Source organism: Erinaceus europaeus, chromosome 7 (genome assembly GCF_950295315.1).
Source record: "Erinaceus europaeus chromosome 7, mEriEur2.1, whole genome shotgun sequence".
NCBI classification, from domain to species: domain Eukaryota; kingdom Metazoa; phylum Chordata; class Mammalia; order Eulipotyphla; family Erinaceidae; genus Erinaceus; species Erinaceus europaeus.
In genome coordinates this window covers 67,021,244-67,041,956 of record NC_080168.1, presented here as the reverse complement: position 1 = coordinate 67,041,956, position 20,713 = coordinate 67,021,244, and the positions used below count along the sequence as shown (strand labels likewise).

The 20,713-nt window shown below is 44.5% G+C and overlaps 1 protein-coding gene across 1 annotated transcript; it reads right to left on the bottom strand.

Annotated features, from left to right (window-relative positions):
• Window positions 1-6,407: 6,407 nt before the first annotated feature.
• LOC103121243 (small ubiquitin-related modifier 2) lies at window positions 6,408-7,203 on the bottom strand. The gene has a single exon (XM_007531763.2). The coding sequence runs from the start codon at window positions 7,089-7,091 to the stop codon at window positions 6,804-6,806; it is 288 nt and encodes a 95-aa protein (XP_007531825.1). The 5' UTR covers window positions 7,092-7,203; the 3' UTR covers window positions 6,408-6,803.
• Between the last annotated feature and the right edge of the window lie 13,510 nt (window positions 7,204-20,713).

The window sequence follows — 20,713 nt, the reverse complement described above, 5'->3', positions numbered from 1 at the left end:
CACATACACACACACACTCACTCACACTCCCCCCCCCCCCCACATCCCACTAGGTCCCGGGTGCCACAGAATCCTTGGAGAACCAGGAGAAAGATGGCACCTTGCCCACCACCCCTTCTGGACCTCTGTCTTCCCCATGGGTGCCCACACAGCTGCCCTGTACATCCAACCCTCCAGTTCTCTCCAGCATTGGCTTCCTGCAGGGGAGGGCTAAGCTGCAGTCACCATTCAGTTCAGCTGGCAGTTACCAGCCTGTCACTGTGACTCAATACAAATAGGTGGGGCTGACAAGGTGAGGCTCACACACATCCCCAGGGAGTGCAGGAAGTGCCCCTGTGCACTGTGCCCTTGATGACTTGGACTGTTACTCAGATGCTATATATATAACTTCTGGCTGGGTCAGCCATCCTGCTAGAAGACTGAGCAAGAAAAGAGCCTCTTCTTCTCCCTAAAAATCAGCCCCAAGAAGAGTAGAGGTAATTCTGCCTTGCAGACTTGCTACTGTGGTTACTGGTGAGGACTATAATCATTAAGTATAATTAGCAGCAAGTCGAGCCTCACGCAACACTGAACAGTGGCATAATTACAGATCTTGGCTGTCGGCTACTATGAAATGAAGTAAAAGACTGGTGCTGAGTGCATACTCGGAGGCATACGGCACAATACCCATAAACCAGAGCGAGACTGGGAAGTGCAGAACTGAATTTAGCTATGTGGATGGGCCTTCCATGCTCTCTTCTCCAAAGTCATGTGCTGTGGTCACATGCTGCCTTCCAAAACAGGCCAGAGACGTCACCACGTTCACAGAAGACAAGGACACAGAACTGAGCAGTTCACCTCCTGAGTGACTTTATATTTAACAGTACCAGGCAAAGCCCCCTGTCCTCCCTTCAAAACAACATGCTCACAAGACAATAAAGAGAACGAGGTCAGAGTCAACTCTCTCAGTTCCAAGGCTCAAACACAAAGTTCAACTACAAACACAGTGGAGTCTGGACCCAAAGGTATGGAGTGAAGAGACTCCTGTCTGGGAGCCCAACACCTCCCCCAGAGAAGCACAGTCTAGAAAGTTTTACCTTGACACCCTGACTAGGGGTGGGGAGGTAGGGGGTGGCCAGCAGCAGAGAAGCCCTGTTCAGGCAGTGTCACTCAATGTCAGGGCTCAAGCCCTCACCTCCAAGCATTCCTCACTTAGCCCCTGGGCATAATGCATCCCTGGAGCTGAGTCAGTGATCAAAACAGACTGATACCATGTTGCAGATGCTACCATGATGCCAACCAGACTTCCCTGGGCAGACGGCCCCACCAATGTGTCCTGGAGCCCTGCCTCCCCAGAGCACTGCTCCACTAGGGAAAGAGAGAGACAGGCTGGGAGTATGGATCCACCTGACAACGCACATGTTCAGCGGGGAAGCAATTACAGAAGCCAGAACTCCCACCTCCTGCACCCCATAATGACCCTGGGTCCATACCCCCAGAGAGATAAAGGAAAGCTTTTGATAGAGGGGATAAGATATGGAACTCTGGTGGTGGGAACTGTGTGGAACTGTACCTGTTATCTTACAATTTTTTTCATCATTATTAAATCAATAATACAATTTTTTTTTAATGTTAAAGGCTGGTTACTGCAATGCAGGGGCCTGTCTGTGCCCTAGAAGGATGCAGCCCTGGGATTTACCACGCCCTGGGAAGACAGATGTGCCCCTGTTAAGGAGTGAAATGACAGGTTTGGGGGAAGTCTCCTGGAGGATGCAAAGGGCCACTGAATCAGACACAGCTCTCTCTCTCCCTACCTCCCTCCACTCCTGCGCTCCTTGAGTTCTTGCAGGGAGAAGGCGCTTCACTGGAGGGTAAGTCAGGGTCTCAAAGAGGAGTATCCATAAGCTCTGGGGGGCAGGGGCAGAGGCTGCTGTCAGCAAAACACCTCAGAGAGAAACTAGTGCTGAGGTGCACCGAGTCAGACAGATGAAGAGCTTCTATTGTGTCAAGGAAATGACAGCTCTGAGCTCCCCCCCTTTCAAAAATAAGGTCAATGAGCAGCTTCAAATATTCAAAGAAGATAAGACAGAAAAGAGGTGAGAAAGGGGCTTAGGTCAAAAAAAGAAAGAAAGAAAACTCAATGGAGACAAAGACCACCCACATCGCCTCTGTCTCTTTCTCTCTTACATACACACAAAGGAAACACATGTGATTTTGCAACTCAGACAACAGAATGCAAGGACAATTTGGAATCAAGTAAAGAACTAATAGACTCAGACACAGGGGAAAACCTATCAAAGGCATCACTAGCGTGCTTTCTGGAGAAAACAAACTCAAAGGAAGTACAAAAAACAAAACAAACAACAAAAACCCAAAAACCTAATCTAATACAAAAGAGAACAATCTTGAGAGGATGTTTGTTGTCTGAAGGGCAGAAAGAATGGACATACGTGGTCAGATAGGCACTGAGACCAGGCCTGACAAAGGAGGAATCCTGCAGGCATCAGAGTCTTCCAGAACCTCCCCACCCCGCCTGCAGCCTTGTCTGAAGACACTGTGACCACACTACAGAGCGTGCTATAACCCACCCACTTACTCAGAGAGCTGTGGCTCCAGGTGTTCTCAGCAACACAGTGTCCGGCTTCATGTGTTCCACTGTATTGTCTTGTCTCCTTAGCCTCCTTTATCTCTTTATCTGTGCAGTTCTTTTAAATAAATTTTTTAAAGCAGATTTTTCTCTTAGAACTTACTTTTTTTTTTTTTAAGAAAAAGCTCTTACATCTGTTTTTTATATCAAGTTGCAGATGCTACTATGTGTGCCATCCTGACTTCCTTGGGCAAACGACCTCACCAATGTGTCCTGGAAACCCACCTCTCCAGAGCCCTGCCCCACTAGGGAAAGACAGAAACAGACTGGGGGTGTGGATCCACCTGCCAAAACCCATGTCCAGTGGAGAAGCAATTACAGAAGCCAGAACTCCCATCTTCTGCACCCCATAAAAATCTTTGGTCCATACTTTCAGAGAGGGAGCAATGTCAGGGGAAAGGAAGAAAGAAAGAAGGAAAGAAAGAAAGAAAGAAAGAAAGAAAGAAAAAAAGAAAGAAAGAAAGAAAGAGAAGGAGGGAGGGAGGGAGGAAGGAAGGAAGGGAGAGAGAGAGAGAGAGAGAGAGAGAGAGAGAGGTAAATGTTGTAGTCCAGAAGGTGGTATAGTAAATAAAGTGCTGGACTCTCAAGCACAAGGTCCTGAGTTCGATCCCCAGATTGATCTGGTTCTTTCTCTCTCCTCCTATCCCTCTCATTAATAAATCAATGAAAATTTAAAAAAAGAAAAGAAGAAATGTCAGGGGGAGATGACCAGGGGTCTCTGAACCCCTATTCCACCAGGAGCCAAAATGTATGTCACCAAGAATCTTGAAAATATATAGAGAGATATATAGAAATAGATATAGCTCGACAGCTGTAAAGTCAACCCATATCTGTGACCTTGGAAGGACTACTGCAGTTACAAATGGAGGGACGGGGACACAGAACTCTGGTGGTGGGAATAGTATGGAATTTTACAACTATCATCTTATAATTTTGTAAATCAATATGAAATCACGAACAAAAAATAAAAAAATAATAAATGAAATCCCCCCCAGGGGGTCGGGCGGTGGCGCAGTGGGTTAAGCGCATGTGGCGCAAAGCGCAGGGGCCGGCGTAAGGATCCTGGTTCGAGCCCCCGGCTCCCCACCGGCAGGGGAGTCGCTTCACAGGCGGTGAAGCAGGTCTGCAGGTGTCTATCTTTCTCTCCCCTTCTCTGTCTTCCCCTCCTCTCTCCATTTCTCTCTGTCCTATCCAACAACGAATTGCGTCAACAAGGGCAATAATAATAACCACAACGAAGCTACAACAAGGGCAACAAAAGGGGGGGAAAAATGGCCTCCAGGAGCGGTGGATTCATGGTGCAGGCACCGAGCCCAGCAATAATCCTAGAGGAGGAAAAAAAAAAAAAATCCCCCCCCAACAAAAAAAACCTTGTTTCTGATGTTACTTCCTCACCATACTCAGGTTATATGTCTGAGCGGGAACATGGTGGATGCCCTCTTAGCCAAGGGGTCCCACTAGAATCACTAGTAATGACACAGGTGACACCACTTTCTCTTCATATAGTTGGTGGAGAGTAGCCCAAAATTAGAAGTCCTACTATACCGGATATAAAATATAACAACAGTCCTTGTTGGTACATTGCTGTTGTAAGTACACAGTACAAGTGGACTTGGCCCTAATCCCAAATTCACTTCCTTCCTCAAGGAAACTGTTGATGGGTGGCTCTGTCGTTCCTCTTTCTGGGATTTTACATGAAGGGAAACAGACGTGGGTTAGTGCTTTGTAGGGGCTGAAATCCTATTAGGAAAGCCCAGTTGCATACTTGGTCTTGTAATACATTTTATTTGTCTAAGATATTTTAGAGTGTTTTTCATGAGAGCCCACAGATCTCTTTTAAACATTGCTTTTGTTTATTTTTATTTTATTTTATTTTTGCTTCCAGGGTTATTGCTGGGGCTTGGTGCCTGCACTATAAGTCCACTGCTCCTGGAGGCCACTTTCCCATTTTGTTGCCCTTGTTGTTGTTATTGTTGCCATTGCTGTTGTTGTTGCTGGACAGGGCAGAGAGAAATCGAGAGAGGAGGGAAAGACTGAGGGGGGAGAGAAAGATAAGACTCCTGCAGACCTGCCTCACTGCCTTGCAGGGGGCTCAAATCGGGATCCTTACGCTGGTCCTTGCACTTTGTACCATGTGCAATTAACCTGTTGAGCTACCACCTGGCCCTCCCCCTTTTTATATAAATATTCTAATTTATTTCATTTTAATGAGTGAGAGACAGACAGACAGACAGACAGACAGACACGGGCCCCAGAGCCCTGCTCAGCTCTGGCAGATGGTGGTGCTAGGGATTGAGCCTGGGACCTTAGAGCCTCAGACAGGAGAGAGGCTTTTGCAGAGTCACTGTGCTGTCTCTCCAGCCTGGTATCTCATTTTTACCTTATTATTACTAGTCCAGGGCGGGGGCAGATAGAATAATGGTTATGCAAAGAGACTCTCATGCTTGAGGCTCCAAAGTCCCAGGTTCAATCCCCCACACCACCGTAAGACAGAACTGACCAGTGCTCTGGTGTTTCTATCTGTGTGTGTGTGTGTGTCTCTCTCTGCCTCTCTCTCAAAAATAAAATTAATTAAATATATATATATAAGCATTGGGGGCAGGCAGTTGTGCACCTGGTTAAGTGCACACACTACAATGTGCAAGGCCTTGGTTTCAATCCCCTGGTTCCCACCTGCAGGGGGAAAGCTTCCCAAGTGGTGAAGTAGAGCTGCAGGTGTCTTTCTGTCTCTCTCCCTCTCTGTCTCCTTCCCCTCTCAATTTCTCTCTGCCTCTATCCAATAATAAAATTTAAAAAAGAAAAAAAAACAAGTATTTAAAAAAATAGTCCAAGGGAGTCGGGCAATAGTGCAGCTGGTTAACCGCATGTGGTGCAAAGCGTAAGGACCAGCATAAGAATCCTGGTTCAAGCTCCCGGCTCTCCATCTGCAAGGGGGTCACTTCACAAGTGGTAAAGCAGGTCTGCAGGTGTCAATCTTTCTCTCCCCCTCTCTGTCTTCCCCTCCTCTCTCCATTTCTCTCTGTCCTATCCAACAATGAAGACATCAATAACAACAACAATAATAACTACTACAATAAAAACAAGGGCAACAAAAGGGAAAAATAAATAAATAAAGTACAAAATTAAAAAATTTAAAAAGTCATATGAGAAACTTAATTTTTATCCAACTATCCTCAAACTGACAAGCAGTTATATAACTTCAGAAAAGCAATGAGTATTATGTACATGTCTCTCCATGCACACAAATACTTTCTTGAATAAATCATGATGGATGTCAAATTTAAAAGGCAGAACATCTGGACTTTATTTATGTTTTATTGCCACTGGGGCTCAGTGACAGCATGGCAAATCCACCACTCCCACCAACCATATTTGCATTATTTTATCTATTTTATTGCACAGGACAGAGAGAAATTGAGAAGGGAGGGGGAGATAGAGAGGGAGACAGAGAGATGCCTGCAGCCCTGCTTGAGTGCTCGTGAAGCCTCTACCCTTGTAGGTCCGGGGGTGAGGGTTTGACCATAAAAGGAGAGTCTGTTTCTGTTTCTTTACATCTTTGTCAAAAATGAGTATGAGTAACAGTTTTTTTTTTTAAACAAGAAGTTTATTTAAACAACAAGATGCTTGACTTGAAGGGAAAACTATCTAGGATTCATTTCTTTTAGAGTAATTTACCCCTACTTAAAGACAGATTGCCCTACATGTAACAGCTACGTACAAAAAAGTTATAAAATTGTCCTTGGTTTTACAATGATAAATGAAAAACATTAAGATTCTCCAATCAAACAAGGTATGCAAGAATTTTTATGTTGTTCTTTTTGTTAAACATTGAGAGCAAAATAACTTACTGGAATATAAAGATAAGAGCTGAATGAGCATGCCACTAATGGAGAAAGGGGGTATTTTCACAGAACCAATATTTTCCCCATCCCAACTCCATTTGATGTCAATCAAAACATACCATTGGCCATTGAGTTAAAAAAATGCAATATGCTTGTGCACATACACCAGTTACTTTATGTACAATAAAGGAATGGGGAAGGGGGAAATGAAAGAATAGAGAAAAACTATACTGGAGTAGTCAGGATGTGGTGGAACCAAATTGCGGTTTTCTAATTGAGAATGTCTTCTTGGTCTGGAGGAACAGAGTTCTGGAGTAAAGAAGCAGGCTCCCTTTTTAGTAGACACCTCCTGTCTGCTGCTGGAACACATCAATTGTATCTTCATCCTCCATTTCCAACTGTGCAGGTGTATCTGTTTCATTGATTGGCTGCCCGTCAAATCGGAATCTGATCTGCCTCATTGACAATCCCTGTCGTTCACAATAGGCTTTCATTAGTTTACTAAGTGGTGTATGCCTCTTAATCTTAAACTGCACCACTGAACCATCCTGACCCGCCACCTTCAGATTAATATGGTCGTTGTTCTCAGTCTTGACTCCTTCCTTGGGCTTTTCGTCGGCCATGGCGAACGCCGGGGTCTCCTCACTTGCCACTTCACAAAAGAGGTACCAGGTCTGCACCAAACCAGCACACAAGCAGCACCAGGAGCGGCAGAAGAAGGAGGCAGCAGCGGTGGAGCGAGTAACAGTTTTTCATAGTCACTCAACTGTCAGAACAAAGTCTTACTTCTGTCAGAGAATGAATACTTTCATATATTTCATACATGAATATAGATATATAGTATATGTAATTTCATATGAAATATAAAAGTGTATTCATATACTTTTCATATATTTTTAAGATCCTGTGGATTTCCTCCTTGTGTCCTTTGAACATCTGTATTGTCTACTTTTTTACTAGTGAGAGGATTTTTGAGTCTTGTGTTTGTCACATATGGTGTATTGACAACCTGTGTTCTCACAAGTGTAGACTGGCTTTCCTTCAAGAGCATGTCACACAGGGCCGGGTAGTGGGGCACCTGGTTGAGTGCACATGCTACAGTGCACAAGGACCCGGGTTCGAGCCCCCCTGTCCCCACCTGCAGGGGGAAAGCTTTGTGAGTGGTGAAGTAGGTCTGCAGGTGTCTTTCTCCCTCTCTAGCTTCCCTCCTCCTCTCAATTTCTGGCTGTCTCTATCCAATAAAGTCAATAAAATAAAAATTTTAAAATATACTAAAATCAATAAAATATTATTTAAAAGAGCATGTCACAGGAGACAGAACAGCAACTGCCTCACTTCTAGATATTAATACAGGAACCCAAGGCCTCCAGGAAGAGATGTGCTATTTCACTCTAAGTCGGGTAAGATCCTAGACTTCTATAGGGATGCCAAAGTCAGTGTAAGGGGGAAGTGTTCAAACTTCTGCCAAAAGTCCTGTGCAGAGCTAATAACAACCAGTCTTGGATCCAGGGCTGAGCAAGCGGTGTTGCCCCCGAGCAACCTAGGACTGAACCTGGCATCAGGGGCACAGGCTACAGCTGGGCCTGCACTGCCTGGCAGCAGTACCGCCGGCTGCAGGTCAGATTCCCCCCTCGTAAACCAAGAAGATAGACAGATGCCCTCCTACTTCCAGTCAGCCTTGTGGGGGCCAGACAGTACAGATGAGAAGGAGCTTGATGACGGTGACAGCTCAGGGAGGGGAGCACAAGCCTGCAGCCCTAAGATGCCTCTGGGTGAAGTTCCTTTATCAGGAGGATTAAAGGAGGGCCCCTGGAGCAGGAGGAAGGTCACCTCAGAAAGACTGCTTACCAACAAGCCCCTGCAGGGCCTCTCCTAGAGATATCTACCCAAGGGGGGTGGCAGAACTGGGGCTGTTTAAGTACCTTTCCTGGTGACCTCCCTGACTGACAGCCCCCCACCCACTTCCCACAGTCCTCTGTATTGACTGGACCACTCCACATGGAGTCTAAGGCCTTGTGGTGGGGAGTCCATTTCTGGTATTTCCTGCAAGTTCCGGAGAGGTCCAGGTCACTGGAGGTCTCCCTTCACTTTCCTCTCCTGACTGCCTCAGGCTGGTTGAGTGTCCAAGCTTCTGATGGACACAGAGCATACAGGATGGTTTCCTTGGTGTCCAGACAATCACACAAAGTGCAAGGCCAGGCTGGCCTCTGGAGATACCTGGACCTGGACCCTCGTCCATGACAATGAACCACTAACTGCATCCCCGTGCCTAGCTCTGATGGCCTAGAGAAAGTGCCGCTGTTGTCCCATAAACAGGACAGAGAGCAGAGACATCTGCACTGCGGGCAGGGCCTCACTGCCTGAATTACGCAGCTCCACACATGGACCCCACACTTCCACAGCTTGCCTTAACTTCTGCATTCACACTGAGTCTCCACTAGGTTGCTTCAGAACAGTTAGAATGCTCCCTGTGGTAGGAAAAGGCTAAGCTAAGACAACTGAGTCTTCCCACGACAAGAACGGCCTCCAATTCAAAGCACTGGCCCTTATTTGATATGAATGGTGAGGAGAGCAGCAGGCACATAGCAGGCTGCCAGGAAGCCTCTCATAATTGACTAAGAATTTGCTTCTGGGTGATTTGAGTCCCCTTCCCCTTCCATTTTAAAAATACTTTTCAGTTTAATCATTTCACCTTCTCAAGAAAGGTGTGTAAGTGAAAATTATTATTACTTAGTGCGGCAAGAGCAGTTAGAGTCTTTCTGCAGAAAGATCACATGAGGAAATTAGACCACTAAAAGGGTGCTCATCTCTGATGAAATTACAGATGGGACTTCCCTCCCACAGGTACCCCATTTCTTCTGTATTCCGACCACTGTGTTGATAGAGGGTTAGGCACATTCTCAGCAGCAGCCATGTGGTTTCTTAACTTCAGAAGGACTCTTTAAATGCAAAGGTTTCTGTTTTCTAATTAGAAAAAAACACTGATTTCTTAGTTACTAAATTGCATTATTTTCATGCTAGTATTTTTTTAAAATTTTCTTTATTGGGGAATTAATGTTTTACATTCGACTAAATACAATAGTTTCTATATGCATAACATTTTTGAGTTTTCCATATAGCAATACAACCCCAACTAGGTCCTTTATCATCCTTTTTGGACCTGTATTCTACCCCCACCCACCCCAGAGTCTTTTACTTTGGTGCAATACACCAATTCCAGTTCAGGTTCTACCTGTGTTTTCTCTTCTGATCTTGTTTTACAACTTCTGCCTGAGAGTGAAATCCCATATTCATCCTTCTGTTTCTGACTTATTTCTCTTAACATCAATTTTTCAAGGTCCATCCAAGATCAGCTGAAAACGATGAAGCCACCATTTTTTACAGCTGAGTAGTATTCCATTGTATATATAGACCACTGCCGGGATAGCCTGAGGGTACTTCTTCCCGAGCTAGTGCTCTCTGGCTTGGAGAGAACTCAACTGGAGCCGATCTAGGCTGCTGCGTGGGAGAGGGTCAGGAACTCGTGCCGCACTAACTTCCGCAGGAGATACACTCTGGAACTCTCAGAGCTGGAAAGCAATTTCCAAGTATCTTTAATCAGAAGAGCAGCTGTTTTTATACTCTCCAAGTAGGGTGGAAACAGGATGTGATATAGAGAGGGTGGAGAGAAAAGTGACTGGTGAAAATCAGAGTGTGACAAGGAGGGGGCAGAACAGGCAAGAATCCTATCACTGAACCACCAATGCCCTGGAGTGCTTTATGTAAATGTAAAAGTGATTTATGTAAATAGACCAAAGCTTTGGATAAGTAAATCCCTATATAGGCATATGGTTAAGCAGAAGCCAGGGGGAGGTGGCATACTACCCAACAGACCACAACTTGCTCAGCCACACATCTGTTGTTGGACACCTGGGTTGCTTCCAGGTTTTAGCTATTACAAATTGTGTTGCCAAGAACATATGTGTACACAGATCTTTTTGGATGGGTGTGTTGTGTTCCTTAGGATATATCCCCAGGAGAGGAATTGCAGGATCATAGGGTAGTTCCATTTCTAGTCTTCTGAGAGTTCTCCAGACTGTTCTCCACAGAGGTTGGACCAATTTACATTCCCACCAGCAGTGCAGGAGGGTCCCTTTGACCCCACAACCTCTCGAGCATTTGCTGCTGTTACCTTTTCTGATGTATGACATTCTCACAGGAGTTAAGTGGTATCTCATTGTTGTCTTTATTTGCATTTCTCTGACAATCAAAGACTTGGAGAATTTTTTCATGTGTTTCTCAGCCTTTTGGATCTCTTCTGTGGTGTATATTCTGTCCATGTCTTCTCCCCATTTTTGGATGGGGTTATTTGTTTTCTTGTTGTTGAGTTTGGCAAGCTCTTTATATATTTTGGTTATTAGTCTCTTGTCTGATGTATGGCATGTAAAGATCTTCTCCCATTCTGTGAGGGGTCTCTTGGTTTGGGCAGTGGTTTCTTTTGCTGTGCAGAAGCTTTTTAAGTTGATGTAGTCCCATAGGTATATGTTTGCCCTAGTCTTCTTTGTAATTGGATTCATTTCATTGAAGATGTCTTTAAAATGTATGCAGAAAAGAGTTCTGCCAATATTTTCCTTTAAGTATCTGATAGTTTGTGGTCTAACATCCAAGTCCTTGATCCACTTGGAATTTACATTTGCATTTGGTGAAATATAGTGGTTCAGTTTCATTCTTCTCCATGTTTCAATCCATTGTTTCCAACACCATTTGTTGAAGAAACTCTGCTTTCCCCATTTAATAGTCTGGGCACCTTTGTCAAAGATTAGATGTCCACAGGTGTGGGGGCTTACTTCAGGGCTCTCAGTTCTATTCCACTGGTCAGTGTGTCTGTTCATGTTCCAGTACCAAGCAGTTTTGATGACAATGGCCCTATAATACAATTTGAGATCTGGGAGTGTGATGCCTCCAGTTCTGTTCTTTCTTCTCAAGATTGTTTTGGCAATTCTAGGTCTTTTCTGGTTCCAGATAAATGATTGTAGCATTTGTTCTATTCTCCTAAAAAATGTGCTTGGGATCTTGATGGGATAGCATTAAATTTGTAGATGGCTCTGGGTAGTATATTCATTTTGATTATGTTAATTCTTCCAACCCACAAACATGGAATATCTTTCCACTTCTTTGTGTCTTTTTCAATTTCCTTAAGTAGAGACTAATAATTTTCAGTATATAATTCTTTCACTTCTTTGGTTAGGTATACTCCTAGATATTTTATTGTATTTGTTGCTATAGCAAAAGAAATTGATTTCTGCATTTCAACTTCTTCTAACTTAGTGTTTGCATAGAGGAATGCCACTGACTTTTGAATGTTGATTTCATAGCCTGACACCTTACTATATTGCCATAGGTTCCTTAGGTTTTTCTATGTATACTATCATGTCATCTGCAAATAGGGAGAGTTTGACTTCTTCTCTTCCAATCTGTATCCCTTTAATTCCTTGCTCCTGCCTGATTGCTATGGCAAGAACATCCAACACTATGTTGAATAGTAATGGTGATAGTGGGCAAACCTGTCTAGTACCTGATCTGCAGGGAAATGCTTCCAGTTTTTCACCATTGAGCATGATGTTGGCTGTAGGTCTGCTATATATAGACTCCACTATCTTCAGGAATTTTCTATCTATTCCCATTTTTGTAGTGTTTTGATCATAAAGGGATGTTGTATTTTATCAAAGGCTTTCTCTGCATCTATTGATATGACCATGTGGTTTTTGGTCTTGCTTTTATTGATGTGGTGGATCACATTGATTGACCAACCTTACATCCCTGGGATAAACCGCACTTGGTCATGATGAACAATATTTTTAACATACTGTTGTATCCAGTTGGCTAGAATTTTGTTCAATATTTTCGCATCTATGTTCATTAGAGATATTGGTCTGTAGTTTTTCTTTTTTGGTTGTGTCCCTGTCTGCTTTTGGTATCAGGGTGATGTTGGCTTCATAGAAGCTGGCAGGGAATATTCCAGTGTCTTCAATCTTCTGGAAGACTTTTAAAAGTAGAGGTATTAGTTCTTCTTTGAAGGTTTTGTAGAATTCATTTGTATAACCATCTGGTCCAGGACTTTTGTTTTTGGGAAGGTTTTTGATAACTGTTTCAATTTCATTAGCTGTGATGGGCCTATTCATGTTATCTACTTCCTCCTTACTTAATTTTGGAAGTTCTAGGTATCTAGGAAATCGGCCATTTCTTCCAGGTTCTCTAGCTTGGTGGCATATCGTTGTTCAAAGAAGCCTCATATAATGTGTTGAATTTCTGCAGTGTCTGTTGTAGTATCTCCTCTTTCATTTATAATCTGATCTATTTGGGTCTTTCCCCTTTTTTGTTTTGTGAGTCTGGCTAAATGTTTGTCGATTTTGTTCACTCTTTTGAAGAACCAACATCTAATTCCATTGATCTTTTGTATGCTTTTCTTATTTTCAATGTTATTTACTTCTGCTCTAACTTTAGTGATTTCTGTCCTTCTGGTTGCTTTAGGGTTTCTTTGTTGTTCTTCTTCTAGGTTTTTAAGATGTGCAATCAGGCTGTTTATTTGTGCTTTTTCTTGTTTCCTAATGTGTGCTTGTATGGCTATGAACTTCCCTCTCAGTACTGCCTTAAATGTGTCCCACATATTTTGATAGCTTCTGTCTTCATTTTCATTGAACTCTCAAAACATTTTGATTTCTTCCTTGATTTCCTCTTTGACCCAGTAGCTGTTAAGTAGTGTACTGTTGAGCTTCCACATTTTGGGACTATTACTAATCTTTTGTTGATTGTTAACTGTTAGTTTAATTCCACTGTGGTCTGAGAAGAGGCTTGGGATGATTTTAATGCTTTTGAATTTGCTGATGCTGTCTTTGTGGCCTAATATATGGTCTATCCTTGAGAATGACCCATGCAGACTTGAGTAGAATGTGTATTCCAGTTTCTTGGGATGAATGACTCTGAAAATGTCCAATACTTCTAGTTTATCTATCTATCTCCTCATTTAGCTCCCTCATTGATTTTCTGCCTGGAAGATCTGTCAAGTTGAGAGAGTGGGGTGTTGAAGTCCCCTACTATGACTGTGTTGCTGTTAATATATTGCTGTAGCTCTTTCAGTAGATGTTTGATGTATTTAGATGGCTTTTCATTGGGTGCATAGATATTAATAATTATTAAGTTCTCTTGATTGACTGATCCTCTGAGCATTAAGTAGTGTCCATCCCTATCTTTTTAAATTTTATTTATTTTAAAGTCTATCATGTCAGACATAAGAATTGCTGTACCTTCCCTTTTTTGTGGGCCATTGGCCTGTATGACAGTTTCCCATCCTTTCACTTTGAGTCTGTGTTTGTCTTGCTGAGTTAGGTGGGTTTCCTGTAGACAGCATATTGTTGGGTTGTGTTTTCTGATCTATCTTCCTACTCTCTACCTTTTAATAGGTGAATTCAGGCCATTGACATCTATTGATATCAAAGATTGAAGATATTTTAACACCATTCTTGTAGATTTTTAGAGTGTTCTGATATATAGCCTATTTATGGTGGTCTGACTGTTTATAGGAGAACTTTCAGAACTTCTTTCAGAGCAGGCTTGGTGATAGTTGATTCTTTCAACTGTTTTTTGTCTGAGAAGGTTTTTATGCCTCCATCTAGTCTGAATGACAGTCTAGCAGGATACAATATTCTTGGTTGAAAGCCTTTCTCACTGAGTACTTGATAGATATCTTGCCATTCTCTTCAGGCCTGTAGTTTGTATGGATGTAGTATGTATGTTTCTGCTGCTAATCTTATGAGTTTTCCTCTATAGGTGACTCTTTGTTTTTCTCTTGCAGTCTTCAGGAGCCTTTCTTTATCCTTACTCCTTTCCATTCTAAATATGATGTGTCTTGGTGTCTTTAAGTCTGGGTTTATTCTGTTTGGGACCCTCTGGGCTTCTTGAACCTTTATGTCTTTTATGTTGTATAGATTAGGGAAGTTCTCAGCTATTATGGCCTGAAGAATGATTTCTTCCTCTCCCTCTCTTTCTTCATCTGGTAAGCCAATAATGTGTATACTATTTCTTTTGAAGTCATCCCATAGGTCCCTGTTGTTGTGTTCAGTATCACTTAATCTCTTTTTGAGATCTCTTGCTTCTTTTTTAGTTGTCTCTAATTCATCCTGGATCTTGCTTATTCTGTCTTCAGCCTCATTTACTCTATTCTCTCTGCCCTCTACTGCTCTCTGGAGTTCATCTATTTTGTTACCCTGTTCTGATACTGTTTTAGCTTGTTCAACTAGTTGTGTTCTTAACTCAGCTAGTTCAGCTTTCAGCTCTCTAATAACCTTAAGATAATTAGTGTTTTCTTCCAGGGTCTCATTTGTTGTTTCTGCATTTCTGATGACAATTCTTTCAAACTCTTTACTCACTCCTGTGATTATTTCCTTAACTAGTGTTTGTATGTTGACCTCATTATTTTGTACTTCAATCTTTGGGGAGCTTTTAGCTGGCCTCTTGTCCTGGTTCATTTCTCCAATATTTCTTCTTGTTGGTTTAACCATTTTATATAGTATGCTATGAGGTCCCTCTCTCAGTACTTTTCAAATTACTGATCACTCTTGCCTGGATTTACTTGTGCCTAAGTAAGATAATTAAAGGATTCACAGTTGTGGAAATTAACTGTTGCTTCTATAGTATTTTAATCCCTGAGTTGGAGCACAGTGCTTTAAAAGCCTTAAAAGCCTCTTTTGTTCTTTTCCTTCCCTGTAGGCTATGGGAGCCTGAGGGATTTTAAACTATAAGTAGGCTTCTTAGCTTAATCACTGACTCCTGACCAAGAGATAAAGTAGGGTGTGGCAGAGATAATCCAGTGGTTATGCAAAGAGACTCTCACAGCCCCACTGCTAGGCCACCGAGGTAGAGACCTTCTTCTGAGTTTCCTTGTTAGTTCTCTGTCCCTTGGTGTCAGCACAGGGCCTCCCCTCCACTGCTCCTGCTTCTGACAGCAATAGCAATGGAGACTCACAGTTGCATTAGGTGAGTCTCAGGGGAGTCTTCTCCTCCCTTCAGCCATCTTTTTGTTTGTGAAAGAGACTGGATATAGTGTCTCAACTGGCAAACTGCCGGGCTGTTAGCAGCCACTTAATCTCTCCCTAGGCTCCTCTTTGTCCACGAGCAACATGTGTTTGCACTCACCGGTGATTTGGTGGGTTCTTGAAGTCGTTCTAGTCCTGTCTTGTTGCAGTCCCAGGTGGTCTCCTTTGGTATTCCTAGTTGACCTAGGAGAGGAGAGGAGAAAAACACAGCTGCTGCTGGTCCGTAGCCCCACCTCCGGAACCTTTCTTTCTCTCATGCTAGTATTTTAGTAGAAAATATGAATCATGGGCGTGAGCTTGTTAATTGCAATTAGTCAAACAGGAGAAATCTAAATGTGCTTAACTTTAGTACAGCAACACCATGGCAATTAAAGGATCTGGCTCAACATAAATGTGTAGGGAAGTGTACATCACAGACAGAGGACGATCAGGGGCAGGGATGTGCATCACAGATGGGAAGGGCCAGGGGCAGACACTGAATTTATCAGGAGAAGCAGAAACACTTCTTCCTCTGAGCACAGAGACCCTGCCTATCTTATTGAAGATGAATACCTTAGAAAAATAAACACAAAGAGGGGCCTGGGTGGTAGGAAAGAGAGAGAGAGAAAGAAAGAAAGAAATGGGGGGGAGAGAGAAAAGGAAAGAAAAGAAAAGAGAGGAAGGGAGGGAAAGCCCCAGAGAGACACTTTTATGAGCACCCAAAGACAGGCTGATTCCTGTCTACCAGATCCTTCCAAGGTAGAATGCGGCTGAGGCTCTTCCAGTGGTGGAAGGCATCTATCTCATTCCCCCAGTCCTAAGCTCAGCAACTCTGGCCACCAGTTGTAAACTCTGGCTCAGAGTTGTAAACCACCACCTAGTCCACCCAGAGCACAGCAGTCGAGAGTGAGTGGGCATGCCCTGGACTCACCTAGGAGGCCGGCTGCTCTGTGAGCTCCCTTCTTATTCAGTCTCAGCAGGTGAAGCTGTGTACCTGGACGCTGCCAGAAAGGTGTTAGTGGTGTTACCCTGCAATGCCATAGGGAGATTCAGGTCCTCTCAGTGGAAATAGGTAATTTTTATTATTATCTTAAGTCTATTATTGGGTAGAGATAGCCAGAAATTGAAAGGGGAGGGGTGATAGAAAGGGAGGGAGACATCTGCATCCGAGCTTCACCACTTGTGAAACTTTCTCCCTACAGGTGGGGGTGGGAACTTGAACCCAGGTCTTTGTGAGTTGTAACATGTACAGTCAACCAGGTGCACCACCACCGGGCCCCTGGAAATGGGTCTTTAATGAGCACCTGTAGGCAAGAAACCAATGATTTTTTTCTGCTATTATTTGGTACAAGAAAAGACAAGTATTTTACCAGAAAGGCTCATTATATTTCTGTCATACCCAAATTACAACTCATACAGAAACACTAATTCAAAGAGACACCTCATCATAGCACTATTTATAATAGCCACAGTCAGAGGGGTGGAGGAGGTGCGGCCTGCTACCCAGTGAGACATTACTCACCTCTAAACAGAAAAGGTGAACTTCTCCCGTCTGGAGGGAGAAGTTCACTTAGTGAACTTAGTTTACACTTAGTGAAATCGGATGCAGAGACAGAAGCACTGAGTGGTTTCACACGAGGGGCATATAGAGATGCCAAAGACCGGAAGCTGGCTCACCCAGGAGAGCGCACCATTCAGGATTCACGAGGACGTGAGGCTGAGGACCTGGCATCTCATGGGAGCAGCAGGCACAGCCTCGGGGGAGCTCCGTGGACTGTGGAGCAGTGCCATGATATCTGTGTCTCCCTCTGTCTATCTGAAGTTAAAGGGGGGGAAACTTCCAAATGACAAGCCAAAGGAATTGATTCAGATCTGTAGCCAAACCACACTGAACACACCTGGTCTTGTCAGATCTAGGAATTAACTTAAAAAAAAAATTAACTTAAAATAGAGGCCAGGCTGAGTAAGGACCCAGGTTCACGCCTCCAGTGCCCACCTTCAGGAAGGAAGCTTCACGAGTGGTGAAGCAGGTCTGCAAGTATCTCTCTGTCTCTCTCCTTCTCTGTCTCCCCTTCCTCTCAATTTCCGGCTGTCTCTATCCAATAAATAAAGATAATACTTTCTTTTTAAAAGAAGAAGACATTAGAGAAGCAGCGTTATAAAAAATTGAAGTCTGATTTCTCTGAGACTCATCTCCAAGCAGGGAAGACCCAGAGGAGCACTCCAGGATTCCTTCAAAGCCAGCCACTCCCAGGGTGGGGGTCTTCTGGGGGGCAGGGGGGCAAGGAAAACTCCAAGCTCCATTCAGGAACAGGGAAGTCTAGAAACCCGATGCCACTGAGTCTTAGCCCACAAGATGACTCTAAGATCTGACAATGCCTTCCCTTTCTTTTGCAAGAGCTTGATTCCCAGCGGGAGGTGGCCAGCGGTGTAGAAGTCTACATTCAGCCCCTCCCATCGGGTTCCCCAACAAGCAGCAGACCACGTGAGCCTCTTGGTGCATACAGGTAGAGGTGTGCTACACACTGTGGGCAGGTGAGAGGTTCTGGCCCTGAGATGACAACAATCTGACAAACAACACTTTCTCAGTTAAAAGTAAAAAAAAGAAAGGGGTTGGCAGTGGCACACCCAGTTGAGAGCACATGTTACAATGTGAAAGGACTGGGTTCAAGACCCCGCTCCCCACCTGCAGGGGGAAAGCTTCACATGTGGTGAAGCAGGTCTGTAGGTGTCTCTCTGTCTCTCTCCTTCCCTATCTTCCCTTCCCTCCTGATTTCTTTCTGTCTCTATCCAATAAATAAATACAATTAAACCATGAAATAAATCAGTAATAAAAACAATAAAGTGGCCACAGAGTAAGGGTGGACAGTCCAGACTCACCCTGAAAACAACAAATATCAACAACTATTGATCTTAACAAACCTCACCGACAACTGAGACATTTGAAGAAGCACTGCCTTCCAGCCACCAAGTTGCAGACACTACTAGGATTCCATCCTGACTTCCCTGGGCAGATGACCTCACCAATATGTCCTAGAACCTCCCCTCCCCAGAGCCCTGCCCCAGTAGGGAAAGATAGAAACGGGCTGGGGGTGTGGATCCACCTGTCAACACCCAGTGGAGAAGTAATTATGGAAGCCAGAACTCCCATCTTATGCACCCCAAAAAGATTTTGGGTCCATACTCCCAGAGGGGGATAAAGAACAGGGAAGTGGAGGCCAGGTGGTGGAGTAACAGGTTAAGCACACACAGTACAAAGCTCAAGAACCCATGCAAGGATCCCGGTTTGAGCCCCAGGCTCCCTACTTGCAGGAGGGGTTGCTTCACAAGTGGTGAAGCAGGTCTGCAGGTGTCTCTCTTTCCCTCTCTATCTCTCCCTCCTCTCAATTTCTCTCTGTTTTGTTCAATAAAATGGAAACAAAAAGGGCCACCAGGAGCAGTGGATTCATAGTACATGACACTAGAGGCAAAAAAAAAAAAAAGAAGAAAGAAAAAATAAAGAAAATAGGGAAGCTTCTAATGAAAGAGATGGGACATGGAACTCTGGTGGTGGGAACTGTATGGGATTGTACCCTGCTATCTAACAATCTTGCTTATCATTATTAAATCACTAGTAAAAATATTTAAAAGGGAAGAGAAATATAGACACCTGCGGACCTGCCTTGCCACTCATGAAGCGCCCCCATCCCTGGCAGGCAGAGAGTGGGGGCTTGAACCCGGATCTATGTGCAATCAACTGGGTGCATCACGCCCAGCCCTCCACTCTTGTGCTCTTTCTCCTCCATCCTGGCCTTCTACAGTGACCCTCAGAGAGATTCCACAGCCAAAATGTCCTCCCAAGGAGTCCTTGTTCTTTCCCTGTCTTCTGCACGGGAAGAAGCCACCCGCCTCACCCACCACCCACCCTCTATCTATGAGCCATCTCTATCTCCCCCACACACACACTATCTGAGCAGAGGCTTCATGTGTGTGGCTGAGCACCACCTCTCTTTGTTTTACAACTTCTATTCCGTCTGAAGTTGGGGGGGGGGGGGTGGGCTGTGCCTCGTTTTTCCTCAATCCACCATCCCAGAGAAAGCAATAAACCCTACTGAAAGGAAAGAACTCCCCAGAGGATCTCCCTGCAAATGTCTCTGGTGAGCCAGAAGCAAAATGAAGAAGCTGCTTATCTAGAGAGAAGGAAGGTTCAGCTCAGGGTGGAGGTCCAAGGTGGGTAGAGTCCAAAACCAGCCTAAGTGCAGCAAGCAGAGTGGGAAGCCAGGGTGTTGGCCACCCGAGCACCCGGTATACAAAGTGCTTCCTGATGGCCTCAGATCATTTCGTATGCAAGAGGAAGTTCCACAGAAGCTAGAATGCTTTGCGGGCTGCACTGTTCCTTCTTAGTGATGGTTCTGGGGAGAAACCTCCCCAGAGAGTCAGAGGACAGGAAGCCATCCTCACTTGTTTACAAAGCTGCCTGAGATTGAGAAGGGACTGGCTGACACTGAACTCACCTTGGAACATCCTTATTTTTAGTACTGTCTCCATCCCAGACACATAAAAATGTAAACTAGCTCTTTGCAGACAAGAGACTTTAGACTTGCAAATGACAAGTGGGCAGTTAGATAATGGGGAGAGCAGGGTGCGAGGGGTACAGCAAATGAGGCCGTGAACACGTGGAAAAGGGCAGCCCGAAAGAGAATTCAGGGCCAAGAGCCTAGCAGATGCCAGACAGTGAGCAAGGGCTGGGCGGAAAGCCAAGCAAAGGGCACCCAACAAAATGTCTGCTGTGGCTGGGGCTGTCACCGGGAGGCTCAAAACAGAAAGTAGCGAGCACACCTTCCGAAATGCAATATGATTGGAAAGCTGCCTGCCGGAGCAGCTTTCTGTAAGCACTGTAGCGCCAGGGCTATCCTGGTGCTCTGCACCCTATGGTTTCAGTACTCGGGTGGGGAACATTTCTTTCCTTTTCCTTTTCTCTAGATAAAGGATGAAAGATGGGGGGGTGAGAGAGAGGGCAATAGGAGGAGGAGTGAAGGAGGGAAGAAAGAGAAGTCTAGACATCACAGCCCTGCTTCACAGCTCAAGAAGCATGGCCTTGCACAGTGCTCCCTGTGGTGCCTGGGGCCCAACGGGGGGGGGGGGGGGGGGAGGGGGCAGGTGGAGAAGTATGCACTCTGCTGGGTGCGCCATCTCCCAGCCCCTTCTCCTGGATG